At 47.4% G+C, this 27,614-nt stretch overlaps 1 protein-coding gene across 1 annotated transcript in view; it reads left to right on the top strand.

Moving 5' to 3' along the window:
* The window catches only part of LOC136625825 (L-threonine ammonia-lyase-like), a 164,933-nt gene that overhangs the window by 86,516 nt on the left and 50,803 nt on the right, over positions 1–27,614 (top strand). Inside the window, exons 7-8 of the mRNA XM_066600348.1 lie at positions 259–334; positions 23,828–23,953. Of these exons, the coding sequence (XP_066456445.1) occupies positions 259–334; positions 23,828–23,953 (202 nt within the window). The remainder of the gene's footprint in view (positions 1–258; positions 335–23,827; positions 23,954–27,614) is intronic.

Genomic DNA, 27,614 nt, shown 5'->3' with positions numbered 1-27,614 from the left:
ACCAATATTCCTGTAGAAAGATTTCAACTGCTAGTGAATCTATACCACAGCAAATACTGAAGGCCAAAGTGTAACTAGATGAGTGTCTCTAATCAAGTGACCATTCAGTGTGCATGCTATATATACAGTAATGGGGATCAGATGTAAATGAGAGCCTCTGTAAAGATACTATCAGACCAAAAAGTGAAGTAAATCTGAATTTCTTATTTTCTATTTTGAATATTGAGAATTTGAGTTTTACTACTTGTCCTTTTTTAGAGCTGGGTGGACTGTCATTTGGGGCAAACACATTAAAGCTGACCAAGAAGCTTATAGACCAGATTATATCAGTGCGGTGAGTATCAGATATGTTATAAAAGTTCTAACAATCAGCAAAAATCTGAGATGTTTGTGTCAGTACAGCGCCTCGCTGTGATATATACTCCATGTGCCTTACTCGTTTCAGACAATCTAAATGAAGGTTTTCTGACATTTTGGAGAACCCCAGGTCATAGTAACACTACACTAGCAAGACACATCTACTAGATGGCCCTAGAGGCCAACCTAGTGCAGACATAGCAAACAAACTCAGCAGACCAAACAGACATGAACCACAAGACACAGATCACACAGCCAGCTACAACAGAACAGAGAACAATTAACAGGACACATCACAGATACATCCAAACAGTACAAGACCAGCTTCAGATTGCTCAGGAGCTGGGTTTATATGTGAGCACAGACTCAGGGGATTGGCTGGCAGGAAGAACCACACCCAGCCAGCTCAATCAATTAACCCTGTGAGGGCTGTGCTGCTAGGAAGCTTAGAACTACAGATCCCAGCAGCACACGTAACAGTACCTCCCCTTTAAAAAAGGGGCCTCTGGACCCCTTAAGTATAACAGCAAAAAATTATGCAACTCCTCCAAATCGCACATGTGTACAGGATTTATCTAAAAAAGACCTGACACCAAGGCAAAGATGGCAAAATGGGAGACAGTAAGGAAAATAATAAGCAGGACCACTGCGCCTTATGCAAAAGGCCACCGAACAGTAGTCTGCATAGAATATGCACAATCCAGAGGGGAAAGAGGACTACCCTCCCTACTGAGATAGCGTGAAAAGGACTTATCACTACGGGCCTGATGCGAACGCACGCCAGTCAGCAGGAGAAGGAAGTAAACACTGGTACCTCCCGCACAGGGGGCAGCAGTAAATTATGTCCACTGGGTGCACCACGCCGCAGAACGGACACCAGGACAGAAATACAGCCTGCATAACGCAGGACGGGTAACAGACCGATGACTGGGGGGACTTTTCCCCAACCTAACCCATGCTCCCACTATTAAATAAAAACCAAGGAAACAATGCTGGCTTTTTGTGGGTAGGCCACAGCTTTTATTAAAATATTTTTGAACAAATATCTAAAACTCCGCTTTTCTCTTTCCATGCCATTGACAAACTGTCTTACTGAACTTGAAAACGTATAACTAACTGTAAAAGGCGTAAGAAAGCCCATAATGGCCTGAAAAGCCCTTCCATTCCATTGCTGGCATGGAAAGTCCTTAATTCCGCCACGAAGGATGCAGCATAACCCTATGCTGCACTCCGCCTCCCACCTGCCAGCAAAAGAGCCGCCTCCACTCCATCCTGCAACCTCGATAAAAACGTGTCCAAGCCTATATCACTAAGATGCACGCCGTTGCTTCTTAGCATTCCCTGTTCTCTTCTTTCCAACCCCCAGTGCCTTATAACCACTCCCCCTATCGATTGCACATATTTGGACATTTTAAAGTTTACACTCCTCCTGACTCTTTCAATGGCTTCAGTATCTCTCGTCTCCCTCCAGAATCTTCTAGCTACAATATCAGACCAGACAAGAATTACCCTTCTGAAGAATTTTCTGAAACGACACAGATCTTCTTTCATTATCAGTTCGGCTACTTTCACTTTTCCTAGGTCATTTTCTCCTGCGTGAATGACCAGAATTACTTTATCCGGTGTCCAGCTGCTGATTTTTAACACCTCGTGAAGCAGCCTGGGCCATTGCAAGCCTCTACTGCCGTGCCATCATACTTGTATGCCTCTTAGCCCCAAATCCGTGCCAATTGGCCTGGATCCGGCTCTCTTCTCCGCCCAATATATATAAGAGTGGCCAACCACCCAAACCGTTCAATCCAAATCTGTTGATGAAAACCGAACGAAAAGAAAACAACCCAGAGACAAAAACACCCATCCTAGTATCCATTATTAGTTTATAGCACTCTCAAATCCGGTCTGACGCAAGACTGATAGGCCTCCGACCTCCAGCGACCCACTCTTTTTACCTCTTCGCTTCGCAACCCGCAGGCGAAAGCCGACGTAGCAGCGCCAATTCTGAACGAATGGGTTCTGAATTCCCCCGGCATGAAGCCCAATTTAACTAAACTCGCACGCATGACTGCCAAAAATTGGAATTTTGTAAGTGGGGAGTCCGACGTATGAACCAACAAGGGGCCTACGCAACTGTGCCGGGATAAAAGGTCTTTAATTAGAACGACAGGGCACCATTTTGACCCTAATACTCCTATCCTAAGCCATTCCCCAGCTCCGCATACGTCCGTTTTTGACTTTCTTTTTTTTTTAACAAATCACTTTTTATTGAAATTTTTTTCTTTTACAGTAACAAAGTAGTAAGTGCATTATGCCGGTTGACTGTTAACTTTGAACAATGCAAAAAAGATTGTTTAGAAATTACATTTTTGGTACAAACATGACGGTACATAAAGGTTAAATCCAATTATTGATCACGATCACCCCCCTGAACACGACACTTGTGCTTAGAGGCTTTATTCTCTGGTTCGGGGTGGGTGGAGGCGATCTTCACATGAAGGTGGATTATGTACCTTAAAAATCTTGTAGAACTTATAAATTGTAAATAGAATAGTAACACTGGGAGGGGGTGGAAGAGGAGGGAGGGGGGGAGAAGGGTGCACTTGAGTTAACTAGCTACGAGAGCTGAGCTCCGATCAGCCACGTTTACTTCTTCTCGCGGCTCCGTACTCTCCGGGGTGAGCCCGTTATCTGGGTACTCTTTTTTTCTCTCTCAGAGTTTGTATGGTGTCCTGACTAGGCAGGGGTGCTCTTAGAGAAGGTAGGTGGGTCACCAACCACCGTCGGGGGAGAACAGAGGGGCAGCCGCCCGCAAGAGTGATTGGTTTGCGGCATCTCAGGACAGATCAGACCCGGGAGAGCCGTAGGAGCCCAGCATGGCGGAGCGGAGTGCCGCACTGCTCGTGCATTTTTAACAATCAGTTTTTATTTGAGTTTTTCTATATATATCATTTGCACTAGGTATTCCAGCTGTACAGTATGACAGGATTCATTAACTTGCAATGCATACCGTTCAGTACAGTATAAGCCAGATGTTTTTCTCCCCACATTTGCAAAAATCCGCACGTTTTGGGTCTTCTTGATGCTGTCCCTGCACATCTGGATCTCATTTTATTTCTAGTTAAATAGTTAACATTGTGCTTCCCCTGGGACAGGGTAAAGAACAGGGAAGGTGTATGAGAGGGGAATCGGGGAATGGGAGGGGAGTAAGGGAGGGGGGAGAGAGGTTAAAGGTAAGATGGGAAAAAGCAGGCTACCAATGTACCTGGGTAGAGGCACGGTGGTGGAGCAGATTTTTCACCGAACTGTTGCCATCTCGGTCCCCTGGGTCTCTTCGTGTGATTAAGTATTGGGGGGGGGGGGGTGAGGGCCCATTCGCCTTATTTGTTGTCCTGTCCGTTCTCTGTTCGTTTGTGTCGAGTTATCCATGGGGTCCTTCCCATGTCAACCCAGTGGTCTGATTTTGGGGTCTTTTGCTCAAATAACCCAGGCTTTTCTGGACCTCTCCCCTATTAATTAGCATTCTCCACTCATTCCCATTTGAATACGTTTTTAGGGTATCCGCTTCCAGGGGGTCCACCTCTCTACGAATCTGTCGTGTGTGCCCGCTTTCCAACTAGATAATTCTTCTAGATTATATAGCATGTCCACTCGTTCCCTCCATTGGTTGAGGGTAGGAGGAGTTTTTTGGAGCCAAAGAAAGGGGATTAGTGTTTTAGCCGCATCTATCAGAGTAGCAACTAGTGTGTCTCTAAATGGGTGAAAGTCTTTGGAGGGTCTCCAGAGAAATACTTTGTCAGCTGTTAATTTGAGGTCTGGTTTTATATTTTTCAACACCTTTTCTACCTCTCTCCAAAATTTACCAAGGACGTTGCAATCCCACCAGATGTGTTTATAGGACCCCACTGCTGCGTCACACCTCCAACATCTGTCGTGTGGTGCTAATTTATATGCGAATAACCATTGTGGGGTCCTATACCATCTGGCCATTAGTTTGTAGTGGCTTTCTTGGGACGTCACACATGGGGTCAGACCATAAGCCACCCTCAATATAGTTTTTATTTCTGTTTGTGTTAGGGATATATCGAGTTCCTTCTCCCATGAACTTAAGAACCCGGGTTTTGAATCTATGGGGGGGGGGGTAGATGAATTTCTTGTGTAGTTGAGTAATCAGTTTGCGTTTTGGTACTCCCTCATGTAACATTTTTTCAAACGGTGTTCTGGGTCTGATGGATTTGAATAATTTGCAAAAGGCGTCTATTGTCTTGGTAATATGTGCTTTTTGCAGGAAGGAGAATGATGTCTCCGGTTTCAGTGTCTGTAGGATTTCTTCAGCTTTTTTATTTGCCTGGGTTTGGACATCCCCCACCGTTAGGCCTGAGAGTTTTTCCCAGATACTTCTAGTTGCATTATCCATGTGAGTACCTATTAATTTGTGTAGAGTGGATATGGGGGTCTCCGGCGATGGATCTGGTGCGAGCTGACTCTTCAGATTGTCCCAGGCCTCACAGGGTCCTTTATTCAGTGGATTAAATTTAGCTGTGTTATATGTGTACTTGTTGGGGAACCAGAGGTCATCAAGTAACGAATCTCTGTGTGTTTTGGTGGCGAAGGATTGTAGAAGGGGATCTCCTGTAGGACTCACAAGATCAATCCAATAGCAGAGTTGGGTTGTTCGGTATAAGCTGTGTGCGCAAGGCATGTCTATTCCGCCCTCCATCTTCTTTTGATTAGTAGGCTATGTGCTAGACGGGGTCTCCTCCGCCTCCAAACATAACCGGAGAACATAGATCGGAGCGTGCTAAAGAAGGACCCGGGGATGTAGATCGGTAGCATGCGTAATTTATAAAGTATAATTGGGAGGACATATGATTTTAGAATGTTCTTCCTGCCAAACCATGAAATATATGGTAGATCGTAGGAGCGTAATAATTTTTTTATAAGAGGTAATAGTGGTAGAAAGTTTGTAGAATATAGGTCCTCTGTTTTTTTCGTAATCTTCATCCCTAGGTAATCTATCGACGTCTCCGACCATGTAAACCCGGATTGTGTTTTTAATATTGTGCTGCGAGCGTAGGGTACTGATATATTTAGGATGTTCGATTTTGCATAGTTGATTTTAAAGCCCGAAATGGCTCCAAATCTGTCTAGGTATTCTATTAGTTTTGGGATTCCCCTCTCTGGGTCTGATACCGTAAACATTATATCGTCGGCAAAGGCCGCTAGTGAGAGCGTGTGTTTGCCTGCAGTAATTCCTTTAGTTTCGGGGTGCTGTCTCACTCCCTGTAACAGCAGCTCCAGAGCCAGCACAAAGAGGGTCGGGGAAAGTGGACACCCTTGTCGGGTTCCGTTCTGTATTTCAAAAGTTGAAGATAGTGTGTTATTGATCCTAGGTCTCGCAAATGGACTGTCATATAGCGAAAAAATTGCTTCGATGAAAGGTTTGGGGAAGTTAAAGTGAGATAGGACCTTTTTCATATAGTGCCAGTTGATGCGACCAAACGCTTTTTCTGCGTCCGTTCCTATTAGTACTGCCGGGACTCTATGAAGCTGTGCATACCTCGTGGCGTGTATAAGTCTAATACAGTTGTTCCTCCCTTCTCTTCCCTTAACAAAGCCTGTCTGTTCTCTATTAATCAAGGATGGAACGAGTTTTTCTATTCTTTTGGCCAGGAGTTTTGCCCATAATTTAGTGTCCAGGTTTATTAGGGATATTGGTCTGTAATTAGTGCATAACTCTGGGTCTTTGCCCTCTTTATGGATTAGGGTGATCAATGCTTCTTGGGAATATTTTGTTAGGCTCTCGCCTTGTAGGAGTGCATTGAAGTAATCTTTGAATCTCGGGGCGAGTGTGGTTTTAAAAGCTTTATAATAGGCAGAAGAAAAGCCGTCCGGCCCTGGGCTTTTCCCAGGGGGGATCGCATCAATCAATTCTTCTATTTCTTGGTCTGTCACCGGGATTGTTAGGGTTTGTGTTGCTTCTTCCCTTAGCTTTGGAAGCGTCAATGTGTTTAAGAATGAGTCTATTTTTTCGTTTATAATTTGTTCTCTTTCTATTCCACTGTTTTCATTTATGTTGTATAGTTGGGTGTAGAAGTGTCGGAAAACTTCAGCTATTTCTTGGGATGTTGTGGCCTGCTTCCCCGTTTGATCTTTTATGGTATTTATGAAGTTTTTAGAGCAGGATTTTTTAAAGAAGGGCTGTCGTAAACCTACTACTCTTGTTTCCTTGGAGAAAGACAGTTTGTTTTAGCTAGATGTGTTTTTTGTTGAATCTTGATTCTAAGAGGCGCTTAAGTTCCCTCCTTTTAGCGGTTAAATCCTCTAGAACTGTATTTGTTATGGATAGTTTAGATGTTCGTTCTAGTTTAGCAATTTGCGTGAACAAGCTGTCTATCTCTTGTTGTTGCTTTTTTTTTGTCCTTGATCCAAGGGCAATAAGGAGCTCTCGTATGTAGGCCTTGTGTGCGTCCCATATCATTGGAAGCCCAAGATCTGTATCACAATTTAATTTGAAATATTCCTTTATTTTCTCTATCAGCTTTTCTTTTCCTTCCTGGGCGTCTAAAAGGGAATCATTCAAGCGCCATCTCCATTCTTTAGGGTCATTCTTACCCACTATAATATCCACATGGATCGGGGCGTGATCAGAGACTGTCATTTTATCCACCTGAGCTCTTTCCACTTTCTTTAGAAGGCCTGTTGAGATGCAGATATAATCCAGCCTCTGGTATGATGCATGTGGTGTAGAGAAGCGGGTGTAGTCCCCTGAGGATGGGTTTAATAGGCGCCAAACGTCCACTACATTCAAATCCTGGAGGGTTTTAGTGAAGGCATTTATTTTCCTCTGTGGGATCTGAGATCTACCCCTCGAGGTTTCTAATAGAGGATTAAGGGTTATGTTCCAATCCCCCCTAATATTATATGGCCTTCAGCGAATTCCTTAAGGACTTTGATTTGTTTAATAAGCCATTCGGTCTGGTTGGTATTTGGAGCATATAGATTGGCTATGGTTACTTTGGTGTTATTAAGTATGCCTTTTATGAAGAGTGCTCTCCCCATTTCATCTGAATACTCTGCATTGCATGTAAAGTTTATGGAACTGTGTATGAGTATGGAGACTCCCCTGGAAGCGGACAAGGGATATGAGCTGTGGAAGTTCTGGGTAAATAGTTTTCCTGGGAGGGCCAGGCATTTGTTTCCCTTGTAATGCGTTTCCTGTAATAGAATGATTTTGGTTGGTTGAAGAATGTTGTGTCTCTTCTGTGGTGAATTAAAGCCGCGAACGTTAAATGATGTAATTTGGATCGCCTCCGAGGGCATTACCAGGGGACCGAGATAGGCAACAGCGGGTGTTGATTCAGAGCTGCTAGTGGATACAAAAAGAAAACCATCTAGAGATTATACAATATTCGACTTATCTATTGGTAACTGTTAGCTTTGATAATACGACTTAGTTTTACTCTAAATTCCTTGGACCAGAAACTGGTGGCTCAGTGAAGAAAATAGTAGAGTAATTAGGGGGAGGGGGAGAGGTAGGTAGGGAAGGGCTGTTTGGATCGGTATGGGAGAGGGTGGGAGGTGGGGGTGGGTGGAACAGTAGTAATAAACAGATGTATGTATAGTAGATTTTGGCTGCGCCAAAATAAGTATCCCTCTTAATGAGGGGAGTGAAAGGCGATCTCGACTAAGATTGTCGGGAACGCCTGCAAGGGTAGAGCAGGAGTTTAAATAGTAATTCAAAAATTTACTTAAGCTTTCAAGTCCTGATCGGGTTGAGACCGTTTTTGACTTTCTGATGCAAATTTTGATACCGTCGCTGTCTACCAAAATATCCGAAAAAAGGAGACCGCCTGGTCTCCAATACTAATTCGCACAATCGTAAAGCCGCGAAAAAAGCGAGTGAAAACGCGACGCGAAACAGAGACGTCTCTGACTCATTGATGCAGACTACCTCTAAAACGTTAAGCATGGCGCAAAGCAACTCAAATGTAATCGGGTGCCTTATGTCTCTAGCTGTCTTATTCTTCCTCCAGCCTTTCAAGATCTGGCTGAAAATAAAGTCCTTTGTTACGTCGCGTGTGCCATGAAGGCGCAGCAAAAAGGCGATAGCCGACACGTTTTTTTTCGCCGCATCCACCGACGACCCTTTTTCCCGCAGCGCGGACAATGTGTCTAAAGTTACCGACCTTGCCCGATCTTCTACCGGAAAAATACCCCCAGCAGCTGCCAACCATCCCATCCAGATACTATTATAGCGTTTTCATGTGGATTTCGCTACGGATGTTCGGACCAAAGCTAGGAGCTCTCTTCTATTATCTTCCACAAGAAAGCCAAGCAACATACCCCCTCGACGTCCGCCGTCGGGTGCAGCTCCCTGAAATGCTCCATCTGGAAACGAGAAAGAGCGTCAGCTGTTTTGTTCAAATATCCTGGCACATATCTCACTTTGAACTTAATATTGTGTTGTAAACATCTTAGTATCAAATGGCGTAATGCCACCAGCACCAATAACAAGGAAGACGATTGTTTATTAACCGCTCTCACCACCGTTTGGTTGTCTGACCAAAAACAAATGTTCCTGTTCGCCAGAATCGATCCCCAAATCTCCATAGCCACCATCAAAGGAAAAATTTCTCACAACGTGATATTTTTGACCCATTGTTTTTCCACCCAGGTCCCGGGCAATGGGGCACAACACCAACTGTTCCCCAAAATCACAACGAAACCCCAGGACCGTGACGCATCCGAAAAGAGACAAAGCTCCTCGTTATCTACTTCATCATTTTGGCAAATGACCTGCCCATTGAAATTTCTGAGAAAAACTCTCCAAATGTGCTAGTCCGACCTCATCCCTCTTGTCACCCTGACAAAATGATGCAGCTCCTTTGCCCCTTTTGTTGCTAATGACAAACGCCGGGAAAACGCGCGGCCCATGGGAATGACCCGACACGCAAAATTCAGTAGCCCTAGCAGTACTTGCAGCTGATGCAGTGTGACCTTACGTGAACTGCCAATCAACTCCACCGTTTGTCGCAACCGTGCCACTTTTTCTTCTGGCAAACGGAAAACCATTTCCGTTGTGTCAAGTTCTATACCTAAGAAAACTAAACGCGATGCTAGACTGACCGTCTTTTCCTCCGATAGCAGCACCCCCGCTTTTTGCATCAATGCTCGGAATGACGAAAGCAAAAACCCGCATACCTCAGAGCCTGAAGGACCAACGAACAGAAAATCGTCCAAATAGTGCAATACCGATGGGATGCCCGTCTCGAATCTAAGCATCCATTCCAGAAAGGAACTGAAAACTTTGAAGTAATAACATGAGATAGAATTCACAAAGGCAGAGGGATACTAAAGAGAGGACTATTTGACAAATTATTCACTTGGTGTATCCCCTAAAATATAACTTTTAATGAAAAATGTATTAAAAACGTGTAGCGCCTCACAATAATAAGACATACAAGACGAACAAGACAAAAGAAGGCAGAACAGCAAGTTCTGTAGAGGAAAGGAACCGAGAGCAATGGGGTGAAGATGGCACCTCTATTGTGGTCCAAATGGGATAACTGATTGAACGACACTGCTGCCTATTTCTGATATTCTGAAAACGTTGGAGGATGTAATTTATTCAGATACGACTTGAGGCCAGTGTCAGACTGTATGCCCTTGGACACACAGATTGAGGTCAACAATATCACCCACAATCGGTGATTCGTAGATAACGTCCAATAGACGACTACTCCGACCCAAACCAAATCCCTTATTCGGGATTGGGAGTCAAAAAATGACCGACCTAATATGGGTCGAGGAGTACCTATCGTATATTAGTAAGGATGTTTTAATAGGAGACAGGTTCAATTCCATCCGAGACAAAGCCCGATTAAAAGAATAAGGGGCAGAAGCGTAACATCCGGTCAGATGTGAACCAATAAGCACCAGTCAATAATTGTACTGATTTCTTTGTAAGTAATCAGGTTCAGACCAAATTCTGAGTGAGAGGGCACCAGTTCAATAGTTATGCTGAGTTCTTGTACACGAATAAATACCTATCTGGTTTGGGAATTAATAGAAATAACAAAAATGACAACCAGAAGGTACCAATCCAGAATTATGATAAATACTAATGTGCCCAATGGAGAGTCCGCCTGAGAACTACAATAGAGCGTTATGATGAGATTTCATGCATAACCCGACTCAAAACAGAATCCTAGACTGGATAATTAGCACAGAATATTAATTGATGGTTATACTGGGCTCTTTTGAGAAATAATTTCGGAACCGATAACGAAAAATAGGTTCATGTGGAACAAACGATTGGTTCGTAGAAAAAAACAACTGGTTCAATAATTTCAGAACCAATACCAAAGACAGGTTCAAGTAGAACAAACAACTGGTTCGTAGAAAAAACAACTGGTTCAACGCGTTTCTGTCTTAAACAGACTCATCAGGAACCTTGATGCAACCTTGATGAACCCTAATGTCTTCAGACAATAGAGGGATTGGAATTTCTACTGCCCTTCTTATCTAGGGTTGAATAAACCCGTGTTAAATAGCGTGCCCTAGATGTTAAGAATTGCTATTCAAATTTAATGCTCATACGTCAGGACACATGGACCGATGATAGGTCACCCATAGACGTAGAGCATACTACCCACAGCTTCCCTGATAGTACAATAGTCCTGATGTAATTACTCAAAAAGCCTGGGCTAACCAACAAATGACGAGGCACCTATAATGAGCACCAGAATTGGTGCAAATGGAACGATAGTGGCGGGTAAAAAAATGTATATAATGGAAACAATGTCCAATCTGAGACAGGGCCCCTAGTGCAAGGTACAAGCACCTGAATCAAGATAAAGGATAAACCCCAGTACGGTTAGGTTACAAGCAAAAGAGCAAAAGTAGGAAGATAGGAGCAAGAACAGCAACTCCTGTCTTGATGGTAGACAGGAGGGAAAATAACATGAGATGGAACATCCCATGGGTAAGCACATGTCCACAAAATATAGTCCCTCAATGCGGCAGCCCAATAGGTGAAAACAATCGGGGTGCACCGGAAGCAGACGGAAAGCCGATTCAATATCCGCCTTTGCCAGGCGTGCGCCGACGCCCGCCTGTCGAACTAGAAAAACGGCTTGATCAAAAGAGGAATATGAAACCGCCGACTGCTCCTTAGAGATCCCGTCATTAACCGAGTCGCCCGTCGGAAAAGATAGATGATGGATAAGTCGAAACTTGCCCATTTCCTTCTTCGGTACAAGGCCCAAAGGTGAAACCCGCAAGTTCCCGAATGGCGGCTCCTGAAAAGGACCCGCCATACAACCCATTTCAACTTCTTTCAGCAACTTCTTCATCACCAATACCTTATTATCGCGAGCAGATTTTAAATTGCGGCTGAGCATGAGCGAGACACCTGGGGTATGTGTGATAACAAAACCTTCAGCAAAACCCCCTTAAGCAGTTTTGTGTCCTGTCTCCTGTGGTACCTGTTGAGCCACCGCTCCAGGTACTTGACATTCACCAGGGTTCAATCCTGCGCCGGATACCCCAGGTGTGACCACCGCTCTTTGCCGCCAGAAACATCGCACTGCTGCATGCGATCCTCCGCAAACTGAGCACTCGTGACGAAATTTGCACGAGGTGTAGAAGCGGCAATGGCCCTCGTTGAAAGCCCAACAGGAGACGGAGGGCTTTGGGGCCACAGGGGCCTGTTGCCGGCTGGCGCCTGTGGCCACTCCTTGAAAAAACGGTTTAGGTGGCTTCTGAGCTAGGATTAACTGAATCCAGACATCAGTTGCCTTTGTCGCCCAGTTTATATGCTTGGGCCCGAGATTCGGCGTGGAAAATCCTCATCATATCGCCACCACGCCGAACCTCCGTGTAATTTGTTAACGCTATGGATCGCATTTAGAGATGAGCGAGCACCAAAATGCTCGGGTGCTCGTTACTCGGGACAAAATTTTCGCGATGCTCGAGGGTTCGTTTCGAGTAACGAACTCCATTGAAGTCAATGGGCGACCCGAGCATTTTTGTATATCGCCGATGCTCGCTAAGGTTTCCATTTGTGAAAATCTGGGCAATTCAAGAAAGTGATGGGAACGACACAGCAACGGATAGGGCAGGCAAGGGGCTACATGTTGGGCTGCATCTCAAGTTCCCAGGTCCCACTATTAAGCCACAATAGCGGCAAGAGTGCCCCCCCTCCCAACAATTTTTACTTCTGAAAAGCCCTCATTAGCAATGCATACCTTAGCTAAGCACCACACTACCTCCAACAAAGCACAATCACTGCCTGCATGACACTCCGCTGCCACTTCTCCTGGGTTACATGCTGTCCAACCCCCCCCCCCCCCCCGCACGACCCAGTGTCCACAGCGCACACCAAAGTGTCTCTGCGCAGCCTTCAGCTGCCCTCATGCCACACCACCCTCATGTCTATTTATAAGTGTGTCTGCCATGAGGAGGAACCGCAGGCACACACTGCAGAGGGTTGGCACGGCTAGGCAGCAACCCTCTTTGAAAGGGGCGGGGCGATAGCCCACAATGCTGTACAGAAGCAATGAGAAATATAATCCTGTGCCACCGCCATCAGGAGCTGTACACGTGGGCATAGCAATGGGGAACCTATGTGCCACACACTATTCATTCTGTCAAGGTGTCTGCATGCCCCAGTCAGACCGCGGTTTTTTATAAATAGTCACAGGCAGGTACAACTCCGCAATGGGAATTCACCGGCTGTACATAAATGTATCCCATTGCAGTGCCCTGGACAGCAGAGCTAACGTCAGATTAAATGCAGGTGGGCTTCGGCCCACACTGCATGCCCCAACCTGACCAGGGTTTTTAATTCATAGACACAGGCAGGTACAACTCCCTATTGTGAAGTCCCTGTGGACCCACAGCATGGGTGGCTCCCTGGATCCCACTGGCGGTACATAAATATATCCCATTGCAGTGCCCTTCACAGCTGAGGTAATGTCATGTTTAATGCAGGTGGGCTTCGGCCCACACTGCATGCCCCAGTCAGACTGGGGTTCTTTAGAAGTGGACACATGCAGTTACAACTCCGTGTGGACCGACAGCATGGGTGGGTGCCAGGAAGCCACCGGAGGTACATAAATATATCCCATTGCAGTGCCCATCACAGCTGATGTAACATCAGCTTTAATGCAGGTGGGCAAAAAATTAATTGGATTACACTGTAGGCGAGGGCCCCAAAAAATTGGTGTACCAACAGTACTAATGTACGTCAGACAAATTGCCCATGCCCAACCAAGAGGGCAGGTGAAACCCATTAATCGCTTTGGTTAATGTGGCTTAATTTATAACAAGGCCTGGAGGCAGCCCAGTTAAAATAAAAATTGGTTCAGGTGCAAGTTTCAATGCTTTAATGAGCATTGAAACGTATAAAAATTGTTTACAAAAATTATATGACTGAGCCTTGTGGGCCTAAGAAAAATTGCCCGTTCGGCGTGATTACGTCAGGTTTCAGGAGGAGGAGCAGGAGGATGAATATTATACACAGATTGATGAAGCTAAAAGGTCCACGTTTTTGATGGTGATAGAGAACAATGCTTCCATCCGCAGGTGCAGCCTACGTATTGTTTAAGTATCGCTGCTGTCCGCTGGTGGAGAAGAGAAGTCAGGGGAAATCCAGGCTTTGTTCATCTTGATGAGTGTAAGCCTGTCGGCACTGTCGGTTGACAGGCGGGTACGCTTATCTGTGATGATTCCCCCAGCCGCACTAAACACCCTCTCTGACAAGACGCTAGCCGCAGGACAAGCAAGCACCTCCAGGGCATACAGCGCGAGTTCAGGCCACGTGTCCAGCTTCGACACCCAGTAGTTGTAGGGGGCAGAGGCGTCACCAAGGACGGTCGTGCGATCGGTTACGTACTCCCTCACCATCCTTTTAACAGTGCTCCCGCCGACTCAGCCTTGACTGGGGAGCGGTGACACAGTCTTGCTGGGGAGCCAGAAAGCTGTCAAAGGCCTTAGAGAGTGTTCCCCTGCCTGTGCTGTACATGCTGCCTCCCCTGCTACCTGGCCCTCGGAACTGCGCCTTCGGCCACTAGCGCTGTCGTATGGGAATTTTACCATCAGTTTGTCCGCCAGGGTCCTGTGGTATAGCATCACTCTCGAACACCTTTCCTCTTCGGGTATGAGAGTGGAAAGGTTCTCCTTATACCGTGGGTCGAGCAGTGTGTACATCCAGTAATCCGTAGTGGCCAGAATGCGTGTAACGCGAGGGTCACGAGAAAGGCATCCTAACATGAAGTCAGCCATGTGTGCCAGGGCACCTGTACGCAACACATGGCTGTCCTCACTAGGAAGATCACTTTCAGGATCCTCCTCCTCCTCCTCCTCAGGCTATACACGCTGAAAGGATGACAGGCAAGCAGCATGGGTACCCTCAGCAGTGGGCCAAGCTGTCTCTTCCCCCTCCTCCTCATCCTCCTCATGCTCCTCCTCCTCAATGCGCTGAGATATAGACAGGAGGGTGCTCTGACTATCCAGCGACATACTGTCTTCCCCCGCCTCTGTTTCCGAGCGCAAAGCGTCTGCCTATATGCTTTGCAGGGAACTTCTCAAGAGGCATAGCAGAGGAATGGTGACGCTAATGATTGCAGCATCCCCGCTCACCATCTGGGTAGACTCCTCAAAGTTTCCAAGGACCTGGCAGATGGCTGCCAACCAGGCCCACTCTTCTGTAAAGAATTGAGGAGGCTGACTCCCACTGCGCCGCCCATGTTGGAGTTGGTATTGCACTATAGCTCTACGCTGCTCATAGAGCCTGGCCAACATGTGGAGCGTATAGTTCCACCGTGTGGGCACGTCGCACAGCAGTCGGTGCACTGGCAGATGAAACCGATGTTGCAGGGTGCGCAGGGTGGCAGCGTCCGTGTGGGACTTGCGGAAATGTGCGCAGAGTCGGCGCACCTTTCCGAGCAGGTCTGACAAGCGTGGGTAGCTTTTCAGAAAGCGCTGAACCACCAAATTAAAGACGTGGGCCAGGCATGGCACGTGCGTGAGGCTGCCGAGCTGCAGAGCCGCCACCAGGTTACGGCCGTTGTCACACACGACCATGGCCGGTTGGAGGCTCAGCGGCGCAAGCTAGCGGTCGGTCTGCTCTGTCAGACCCTGCAGCAGTTCGTGGGCCGTGTGCCTCTTCTCTCCTAAGCTGAGTAGTTTCAGCACGGCCTGCTGACGCTTGCCCACCGCTGTGCTGCCGTGCCGCGCGACACCGATTGCTGGCGACGTGCTGCTGCTGACACATCTTGATTGCGAGACAGAGGTTGCGTAGGAGGAGGAGGAGGGTGGTTTAGTGGAGGAAGCATACACCGCCGCAGATACCACCACCGAGCTGGGGCCCGCAATTCTGGGGGTGGGTAGGACGTGAGCGGTCCCAGGCTCTGACTCTGTCCCAGCCTCCACTAAATTCACCCAATGTGCCGTCAGGGAGATATAGTGGCCCTGCCCGCCTGTGCTTGTCCACGTGTCCGTTGTTAAGTGGACCTTGGCAGTAACCGCGTTGGTGAGGGTGCGTACAATGTTGCGGGAGACGTGGTCGTGCAGGGCTGGGACGGCACATCGGGAAAAGTAGTGGCAACTGGGAACTGAGTAGCGCGGGGCCGCCGCCATCATACCTTTGAAAGCCTCTGTTTCCACAACCCTATACGGCAGCATCTCCAGGCTGATAAACTTGGCTATGTGCACGTTTAACGCTTGAGCGTGGCGGCGTACTTGCGCTTGCGCTCCAACACTTGCGCTAGCGACAGCTGGACAGTGCGCTGAGAGACATTGGTGGATGGGGCCGAGGACAGCGGAGGTGAGGGTGTGGGTGCAGGCCAGGAGACGGTAGTGCCTGTGTCCTGAGAGGGGGGTTGGATCTCAGTGGCAGGTTGGGGCACAGGGGGAGAGGCAGAGGTGCAAATTGGAGGCGGTGAACGGCCTTTGTCCCACCTTGTGGGGTGCTTGGCCATCATATGTCTGCGCATGCTGGTGGTGGTGAGGCTGGTGGTGGTGGCTCCCCGGCTGATCTTGGCGCGACAAAGGTTGCACACCACTGTTCGTCGGTCGTCTGCACTCTCAGTGAAAAACTGCCAGACCTTTGAGCACCTCGGCCTCTGCAGGGTGGCATGGCGAGAGGGGGCGCTTTGGGAAACAGTTGGTGGATTATTCGGTCTGGCCCTGCCTCTACCCCTGGCCACCGCACTGCCTCTTCCAACCTGCCCTGCTGCTGCACTTGCCTCCCCCTCTGAAGACCTGTGCTCAGTAGGCGTAGCAAACCAGGTGGGGTCAGTCACCTCATCGTCCTGCTGCTCTTCCTCAGAATCCTCTGTGCGCTCCTCCCTCGGACTTACTCCAATTACTACTACCTGAGTGATAGACAACTGTGTCTCATCGTCATCGTCCTCCTCACCTACTGAAAGCTCTTGAGACAGTTGCCGGAAGTCCCCAGCCTCATCCCCCGGACCCCGGGAACTTTCCAAAGGTTGGGCATCGGTCACGACAAACTCCTCCGGTGGGAGAGGAACCATTGCTGGCCATTCTGGGCTGGGGCCCGGGAACAGTTCCTGGGAGTCTGCCTGCTCCTCAGAATGTGTCATTGTAATGGAGTGAGGAGGCTGGGAGGAAGGAGGAGCAGCAGCCAGAGGATTCAGAGTTGCAGCAGTGGACGACGCAGAATTCTGGGTGGTCGATAGATTGCTGGATGCACTTTCTGCCATCCACGACAGGACCTGCTCACACTGCTCATTTTCTAATAAAGGTCTACCGCGTGGACCCATTAATTGTGAGATGAATGTGGCGATGCCAGAAGCGTGCCTCTCTCCTAATCCCGCAGCAGTCGGCTGCGATACACCTGGATCAGGAGCTCGGCCTGTGCCCACACCCTGACTTGGGCCTCCGCGTCCTCGCCCGCGTCCACGTCCTCTAGGCCTACCCCTACCCCTCAGCATGCTGTATTACCAGTAGTGCAGAAACAGAACGCTCTAATTAAATGTGCCGCTTATTGGCCTGTGGTTGGAGGCTGACTTCGCTTACGGAACGCACAGCAGAGGCAGGAAAGAATTTTGCGCAAGCCTGCTGTAACACTTAGCTGGCTGCGTATGAATTAGGACAACTACCCCCAGCAGAGACGCAGTACAGTCAGATTTTTTTCCCCAAATTTTTTGGGAAAAGCCCACCGCGTATATAGACTGGATATGTCTTTCACTGTCCCTGCCTCACCACCACTACTGGCCGTGGACTATGTAAAATTACTGCAGGACGCAATGCTCTGCACGGCCGATATACAAAAAAAAAAATGTGCAACACTGCAAAAAGCAGCCTCAACAGTACTGCACACGATCAGATGTGGCCCTAAGAAGGACCATTGGGGTTCTTGAAGCCTAAAATCACTCCTAACGCTCTCCCTATAGCAGCTCCGGCATCAGCAGCACTTTCCCTGATCCCTGTCAGAATGCATCTGTAGCGAGCCGCGGGAGCGGCCGATTTATATACTCGGGTGACACCTGATCTCGCCAGCCACTCACTGCAGAGGGGTGGTATAGGGCTTGAACGTCGCAGGGGGAAGTTGTAATGCCTTCCCTGTCTTTCTATTGGCCAGAAAAGCGCGCTAACATCTCAGAAATGAAAGTGAAAGTAACTCGAACATCGCGTGGTGCTCACCTCTAGTAACGAGCATCTCGAACACTCTAATACTCGAATGAGTATCAAGCTCGGACGAGTAAGTTCGCTCATCTCTAATCGTATTGATATATACAAGTAACTCGGGACCCTTATGTGGGTGCTGTTGGCACACCACGTGGGCCAAAATGAAAAATGCTTGCAACCAGTTTCCGAACGTTTTTGCTACCTTCGGTTTTTTATCTGTCCTGCGCTCTGAGAAGCGTTCTTTATCCACAGCGATGTGTTCAACCAATAGCAATGACCAGATATCCACATACCAACCACTTCTAATTTTCTCCACCACGTCCTCTGCCAGGCCCACGCCCGACGGGGCTACACCACAAAATAATGAATCGGCAAATTTTAAACCGTCATTGCCGACTCATCCACCCTTCCGCTTGCCCCCGTAGGCAAGCTCCCATGTGTTTGCAACAGACCACCAACCTTAGGCGAGCCCGTGCTCCCCGGATGAGCATAGGACACTGGTAGTTCTTTATCCACATCAAATCGATTCACCAGCGTCTTAAGCGCCACCATGAAATCCTCATTATTCCGGCTACCGCCGGACAATGAGTCCCACAATCTACGACAAGAAAAGGACTCACCCGCCTCATTGACCTCCGGCCCTGCCAAGGGAAAAGAGGGACCGGGTGGTGTCGACTGATGATTTCCTCGGTGTGCCGCATGTCGTTCCGTAACCTTATTGTAGGTGACACCACGGCGCCTCGGGCTCCTCGTTCTCGAAGCCCCGAAAGCCGAAACCATTGCGCTCTGCCTGCCGCTACGAGCGACTTCCCTAATGTCTGCGGAAAAAGACGGTGACAAAGATAAAATAGACAGCAAAGCCCGAGCTTCTGCCTCTCAGCTGCCCCACCTTGCGCTTCCGGACACCGCTTCTGACCGACCACTCATACCAACTAACGTAGGCCTCCTGCTCCTAATGCTTTCTTCCTCTGATAAAGGTGATGACAAGCTAGCCTGCCCCCCCCCCCCCCCGGCTAACCTAAGCCATTGCGTCTCATCTCCACGCCAGCGCCTACTATGCGTGTGGGCCCTATTCCCCCTTTCTACCTCATGGCCTGAACTAGAATAACGCTTGCGATCTGCTGCTAAGCAATTTTCTGCGCCCTACCTGCCCTGCGCTCTCTTTGCCTTCCTAACTGGCAAACGCGCCCTGTCTGGCCTCATAAGGGCCAGGCCTGCTGGGGAAAATAAGTCCCCCTGTGCCACTCTGGATCCGCCTGATGCCGCCGATGTGCCGCCCCTATAGCCCACATTGTCCACCTCACCCCCCCTCTTGCAGTATCGCTGGCTCTTGCCCATTCCACCCCCCCTCTCAACTAACCCCTCTGCACCTCCTTCGCTCAGCCCCCTTCCCCCCCCCCCCCCCCCCGCTGCTGTTCTCAGGGCTGGAGGGAGACTCACTCCTGTAACCCCTGTTGCTTGCTGCTCCCTGTGTAGGCCTGAGACCGGAACTACATCTGGCCTGTGGATCCTTCCGCCCGCTGAAGGAGTCATGTGGGGCACGTTCCTTCTCCCCGCTCCTTGTTCTCCTGGCAGCCGCGGCATTTCCCCAACCTGCGCTGGACTTACCCGACCTGGACACTGCCTCACCGCTGAAGGTTAGTGCAGCACTCCTTGCCGCCTCTGCTTCCCCGCCGCTCCTAGCTCTGCTCCGTCCGGGTGTGTCAGCCATGCGCTGCGACCGCGACGCTCCTTACTGATCTCTCTGCTCGGGGACTGCCGGTACGACCTCCTCTCTCTGGGACTCAGCCTGGCCGGGGGTGCCTTCTTCTAAGGGGTCTTCCGTGGGGCTCCGCGCTGCTGGACATCTCCGGTGGGTCTCCCTCTGCCCCGGCTTCTGCTGGCGCCGGCGCTTCCAGCTCTTCAGCCATCTTCACGAGCCACTGGGTGCCCTGGCTGGCCACAACTTCTTTAATCTGGCTGAGTAGCTGCTCCATTCTTCTTTCTTGCCGGTGTGCCCAGGACATCTTCTCTCTTCTTCTTCCCACTGCAGACTGGTCCTCCCGTTCCTCTCTCTCTTCTCCTCAGTACTTGGCCCCACCCCCTTACTTGGTCGCTTCCTCTAACTCTTCTGCTATTCTCCTCCCCACCGCCCCCCAGTCCTCAGCAACCTCACTATTCGTTTTGCTGCTCACTAGGAACTCAGACACAACATGCATGCCACCAAAGCTGTATTGAGCCACCACACCTACTGTACAAGGGGAAGGACCGCCAGAACACCTATCTGGCCTATAAGGAAAATTGTGTCCGGCATCACCAGCTCACACCTCGCACACGAATCAGATATTTGGAGGCCGCACCTGCCAAGGGAAAGGAGAAACCTGCGAGTGGCTGCACTTGTGCGGTCACCCTACCACACATTACTGAGTGCACCACCCCAGAACGCCAGGAGGGGAGGAACAGCAGGTGTCCAAACCATCTGTGGGGAAATCCGGGGAAACTTGCTCCAACAACTGCATGCAACAGACACTACAACACCATGTGTCTAACATACATATGTACCCCAACATACTCAGAACAGGACTATCCACACCTGATGTCTGGCCACCAGCACAGACACTGGACCTGTCACTGTTCACATACTACATCCTCAGAACAGGACTATCCACACCTGATGTCTGGCCACCTGCACAGACACTGGATCTGACACTGTTCACACACCACTTACTCATAGATTTTGCCCAACATATTAGGCATAACATAGCAGGATAACATATGCGACATATCCATACACTAACATAGAACATAATAACATAACTGGATAACAAAATACTCAGAATCAACATATAACATAATGCATACGATATCAACCTAGAACATACTAACATAGATGTTGCACAACATACAACATACTAACATAACATATCCATACACCAACATACATGTTGCAAAACATATTAACATACAACATAATTCCTACCATATCAACATAATGCACGAAAACATGTATATTATGTTACGATCGTGTGGGCAAAGTAAGCACGGGGGCAACACGATCGTGACCAAAGGAAGACTGGGTAATCTGGGCCCTACCTGGGTGGGGACATTTCCCCAATAAGGGCAGCCCAGCGGTCTTCGGATCTGGGGCCTAGCTGATCCTAGTAGCCACGCACCAGAACAGGACGCATTCACATGCCGCATGACAGGGACTGAACCACAGGACACAGAGAGCCAGAATACACAGCATACAGCAGCCACAATGCAAACACTAATAGCAGATGATAAGCTGAATATAAATGCGAGGTGTTAGTTCGTACATTGGCCAATGAACTTAAGCTGCAAGGCCCCTCGTATCTTGCAGTCCCTACGCTAGCAAGACACATCTACTAGATGGCCCTAGAGGCTAACCTAGCGCAGACATAGCAAACAAACTCAGCAGACCAAACTGACACAAAATAAGCGTAGAAACGGACATGAACCACAAGGCACAGATCACACAGCAAGCTGCAACAGAACAGAGAACAATTAACAGGACACATCACAGATGCATTCAAACAGTACAAGACCAGCTTCAGACTGCCCAGAAGCTTGGTTTATATGTGAGCACAGACCCAGGGGATTGGCTAGCAGGAAGAACCACACCCAGCCAGCTCAATCAATTAACCCTGTGAGGGCTGTGCTGCTAGGAAGCTTAGAACTACAGATCCCAGCAGCAAACGTAACACCAATGAGGTTGAAGCCAATTTACCCCATTTAAGTGAAACAAATTCCTTCCTAACTCCAATCTGGCAATTGGAATAATCACCAGATCATCTACCCTTCTAAGTAATCAGTGATAGAACTGTTACACTCAAGAAAGGCAGCCAGGACCTTCTTGTACTCCTTTTTTTTTTTTAATCAAGTTTGCCATTATTACGTCATCGGGAAAGAGTTCCATAGTCTCACTGCTCTTACAGTAAAGAACCCCCTTCTATGTGGCTTAAAATGACAGTCTGCCACACACTCACCTTCCGTATCTGTCACCACTCTAGTGCAACACCCCAGAGGGGTACCCTGGACACTTGACTTACGTGAGGAGCTAGGAGGGATAAGTGTTGGCTTGTGATGGCGGCACTTACCAGTTCCTTGTCCCTGTGGGATGACACATAGCCAAGCCTAGGATAGGGAATGCCAATAAACATGATGATGGGGGGGGTAGTAGTTGTCCCAGGTGATGCCACCGCTCCCACACACCGATATATCACATGGTAGACAATAAACACTGACACAAGTGTATAGTACCTCGGGTCCCCAGGAATGCTTAGGGCCCAGTATTAACTTTACTTGAATGAACAAACAATGACACAAGGTAATTTAGACTTTCAACTTTACAGTGCAGGTAAAATTATGCAGTGCAGAAATTAGACTTTAACACAGCTCTATTAGATTGAAAGATGCACGTGTGTAAATGAAGCCAAAGAATGGCAGTACCTCCAACCCTGCTCTCACAGACTTCTGGATGCGTAGGTGTGACAATTATTAGGTGTACCTCTCCACGGTTATCATAATTCCAGATGGCCGTGTAGGAAAAATCAGACAATCAAGACTTGTTTTAGTACCTCTGCACTGGCCTTGTCAAGGGAAGTGATTACTTACAAAGCTCTCTCTTAGGGTTGGGCTTACTCCACTCTCATTCAGAATGCAGTCACTACAGGATATCTCTCCTTCTCCTCCATCTTTACCACAAGGAAGCTGAAGGTGCTTCCATGTGGCTCTGTGTTAGCACTCTGTCTTGTGTCAGGCAAGATGGCACTCAGACTGAAGACGAATCTCCTTTCCCGCTCTCAAGCACTCCTATTTATACCTTCACTTATACCACATGATGTGACAGACTGATACATTTACAGGTAGGCAATGATTTTATGAAAGTTAACCTCTCAAGCGCCGCAGCTGTGCAACACACATACTGGATATAACAAGACAAGCTTTGCACAGTGCATCTACATGAGACAAACATGTACGACATTTATATGAAGAGGACCACGATGATATTCTGGGACACTGCAGGGGCGCTGAAAATTTACTTGGTTACAGCAATGATGTCTCCATATGTGACCATGGGAACCCGACTCTAACCTCAGGGGGGATTTCCATGGTCATGTATCAAGTACAACTTGTCATTGCTGCAGTCAAGTACACTACATGGATCATGGAACCATTGCTTTAGCATCAGCACAGGTTTGGAAAGGCGAGTAGGCGACAGTTTGTTTTTGTTAGTCACATGCAGTCCAGAAACCCATTTAAATCGCTTTATTAAACCTTTGCTTCAAAGAAAAAAAAAACAAAAGAAAACACAATCACACCTCAGCCAACATCCAGGTGGTTTATGCTCCATCCACCATACCTAGTTAAGAAAAGACTTGCAAAATATACATAGAAAAATCACTGTTGTGGGTAAGAAACATTCATCCAGATGTTACCATACTTAGAATCAAGCAACTACCACTTTCTAAGCTCCTACAGTCTGAAATAAGGTGCTGGATACAGGCGTGACCATGACCAGAACACGCAAGCGGGCTGCAAGGAATTTCAGACGGCTCATTTACTTTTCCATGCTTCTTTTAATTTTTCATATATTGAGTATTGCAAGTGCATTAATAGCTTTAGAGCACTGCGTCTGGGATTTATTACCCTTCCTGGACAAAAAACGATTCCTGAATGTCTCGGGATGCATCATTGCCGTTGTTACCAGAATAAGCCTCCTCTCATATAGGAAGATCTGTCTTGGCAGATTGTCTTGTAGAAAGGATGGAAAGATGTCGGAGCGATAGTGAATAAGTATTCTGTGTCCATCCAGGGAAGAAGACATGCTCTTGTCAATGCTCCGGTTGCTGGAGTGCGAGCGGGTCACGGCCGACGCAGAAGGAGCGATGGGACTTGCAGCTATAATATCCGGAGCGCTCCCTGAGCTAAAAGGGAAAAGGTAACACCCCATGACGGGCTTTTCTGCAGTAGTACGTGGTCTGTTATCGCATACAAGCATAGTCAGCAGCAGTAACATCACCTCACATATAGCGGAAATGCTGCGGAATGCAAGCCTTGAGCATGAGTTACATCTTGCTGCAAGAACCACTAATTACCGCTGCGTGAAGCGGCCTAAGATCTTGTTCGCACGTGGCAGATACGTTGTAGAAATTTCTTCCACCGTTCCATATAGTTGAATGGCAGAAAGTGGCAACAAAAATATATGCAACAAATCTGCAATGTGTGAATATAAAACTGCGCTTCTCCAATGACCGCATCATCATCAACTTTTACAATGCGGTTGTCAGTTTCACCCCATGTACACCACATCTGCCTGCCACACCTAAAGCGCACTGTGTGTTAGTATGAATCAGTGCCCTTTCACGGGAGTGTATGCACAGCACATTTGCACCATAAATGATGCGCTTTGCGCTTGTTTTTGCACATATTACTGTACTTTTTTTTTACGCTCGCAGGCTAGTTCACATGGGCACAGTACACACCCACATTGTCATTTTATAAGCCATTTAGCCTGAGTTCCAGATGTGTTCTTTTTCATGCAGAATTGCGCAGTTTATTGCGTGCGCCAAAAAGGCTAGTGACAATCAACCCATTGAAAACAATTGGTTCTATTTCCTGCATAAACTTTGCATGCAAAAATACACCCATGTATATGTCACTATATGTTTTTGCTTAAAAACGCATTACAGTTATGGACCTGTGATTTTCATACATGTGGGAAAAAAAATAAAAATCACAAGTGCTTATAAAGCACTTTTCACATTGCCAAGACAATCGCGTGAGATTTGTGCGTTGCGAGATGCACAAATCTCGCATGAATACGAACCCCATTTCCTATTTTTGCATGTAAGGGCTCCTTCACAGGAGTGTATGTGCAAATGTACACTCTTCAGCACAGCGTATTCACGCTATAAATGAGGTAGATTTGTGCGTAGGCCTGTCTCTGATTTAAAAGGCCTAATGAGTTCCAGATGTAGTCTTTTTTTCACTGATTTGTGCAGCAAATTACACATCTACCCGTGCATTTTGCACCTCCCACAGACTTCTATGGGGACCATTGGTGTGCAAATGCGTGCAAAAAAATAGAGCAGGTCCCTTTTTTTTTGCGTACATGAGAAAGGCTTTCGTAAAATTGGAAAATAAGATTGAATCCATAGAAATTAATGTTCTCTATTCTCTGAGTATTGCAGAATGGTTAGTGCCACTCTCATGAACCCTTTTACACCCCGAACTAAAGTCTGGTGCCTGGCAGTTTTATTAGGCCTCTTTTACACGAACAATCACAGCCATAACATTGAATGGCTGAGCCATGGCACACGAGAATCTATCAGAGCCAGTGCTTTGTGGAGGCGGGATTTGTGAACCCTCTGACCAGGATGAGCTGGCTGAAGACTACAAACAAGTGTGCTGCAGCTTCAAGAGGAGCAGTGCAACAGAGCGGACAGCGCCTGTTAGGTAATGTATTTATTTTTTTTTTTTTAATGCAGCTAGGGCTTATTTTAGGAACAAACAGACTTTCTACTGTAAAAGTTGCATCGCACTGCACAAAAACTGCATTTCGTGTGATGCAACAGAAAGAATGGCTCCATAGGGAAACATGGGCTACAAAACATTGCAAATCGCAGCTGTATAGAGCCCTGCACAGAAACGTCACTCACCCGCTGTCGGCTCCGGTCTGCGCAAGATTGGCTCCGGTCTCCGAAAGATCCGGAGCTGCGGGGCGCGGGTGAGTACGCGCTGCTCTCTGCAGGCGAGAATTCTCGCTGCCGGATCCGACCCGGCCATCTGCAGGCGGCCTAAGGTCCTGCTCTGATCTGCTTCCTGCACCACGATCACCGTGCTGGCAAGTTGTGTGCAATAAGGGCTGGGTCACAATTGCGACCTCTGGTAGCACTCCTGTGTTCCGAAGTCTTCAGCAATGAGCAGCTTCAGAAGACAGTCAATGAAGAACAATGTTCTAGTCCAAGCATGACAGATTTTCCTGCTGATTAGTGATGGATTTCCTTGTGCTCATTTGAAAGAGTAAAATCTGTGGTAAAAATTATAAGATAAATTGAAATTCAACAAGGGGGACAAACTCAAGTTCATCAGGGGCCACATCAGCCGACAAGTAATATGTTTCTACGCAAAACACACAAAATAGAGCCCATTTTTTTCAATAGGTTCATTGTCATGAACATTTTTGGCATTAGCATTCAACGCGCCCCCCAAAAATAGGTCCTGCTCTATTTTGCTGCGTATTTGCACACCAAGCCCCCCATTGACGTCTCTGGGAGCTACACAAATATGCCCTCAATTTGTGCACAAATGCAAAATACATTGAGCAATTCCAGAAAAAAAAAAGAACACATCTGGACCTCATTAGGCTAAACGGCTTTTAAACCATGGAAGGGGTGTGTTGCGTGGGTGTCAACTGGCTCTGTGTGCACAAAAACTACCATACTATGCACTGATAGGTGTGCAGATCTACCTCTTTCACTGTCCAAATACGTTGCACTGTGGCGATTGTATTTGCGCATATGCTCATCTGAAGCTGCTTGTATCTGCATATTTTTCACATGCCTAATCTCCATTGACTTGCATTGGGGTATTCAGACATATGTTTTTCATGCATGTATTTTATGTCCATGAAACAACTCTCAGCATGTCCCGTGTTGGTCCGTATTACAGACTAAAATTGCCCATTAATATCAATGGCATTCTGTAAGTACGCAGTGAATACACATTATAATTGCATATTCACTGCATATTTACGCATAAAGCGCAGCCTCACACGGATGTATTGCAAAATACACTGTTGATCCACGCCATGCTAAAAAATATGCAAGTTTGTCGTACAGGCAAAAAGTGGATACTGTGAGAAGCCCAGATTTTAAGCTAAGTTGGTGATTGAACTGTTTTTTCCCCCTTTTTTTATAGTACAATAAACATCCCAGAGCAGCAATAATTTTGACTATTTATTCTTAATTTAAAATTTTTTAAGAAGTGTTTCCAAAATTTTGGAGGACACATTATTATAACCCACAAAGCAGAATCTAGAAATAATTCCTTTATTGCATAATGATTACTGCTAATTATTAGGAAATTATAGTACCAGTGTTTTTGGTGGTGCAATGCGCCACACAGCTCTGCTACATGCACACAGCTGTTGTACATGGGCATGTGACAGAAACACACAGCTCTGCTACATGGCATGCACCTGACAGACACAGCTCTGCTACATGGCATGCGCAGCACAGAGACAGCGCTGCTACATGACATGCACATCACAGACACAGTTTTGGTACATGACATGCGCATGACAGACATACCATGTGCATGGTACAAACACAACTCTGCTACATTATATACGCGTGAGAGACACAGCTGTGCTACAGTATATGCACATGTTACAAACTCAGCTCTGCTACATGACATGTGCGTCACAGACACAGCTTTGGTACATGACATACACCTGACAAACATGACATGCGCGTGGTACAAACACAGCTCTGCTACATTATATGAGCGTGACAGACACAGTTGTGCTATAGTACATGCACGTTACAAACTCAGCTCTGCCACATGACATGCATGTCACAGACACAGCTTTTGTACAT

The sequence above is a fragment of the Eleutherodactylus coqui genome, chromosome 4 (assembly GCF_035609145.1).
Source record: "Eleutherodactylus coqui strain aEleCoq1 chromosome 4, aEleCoq1.hap1, whole genome shotgun sequence".
Taxonomy (NCBI): Eukaryota; Metazoa; Chordata; class Amphibia; order Anura; family Eleutherodactylidae; genus Eleutherodactylus; species Eleutherodactylus coqui.
The sequence above is the reverse complement of the archived record's forward strand: the minus strand, read 5'-3'. Positions and strand labels throughout refer to the sequence as shown.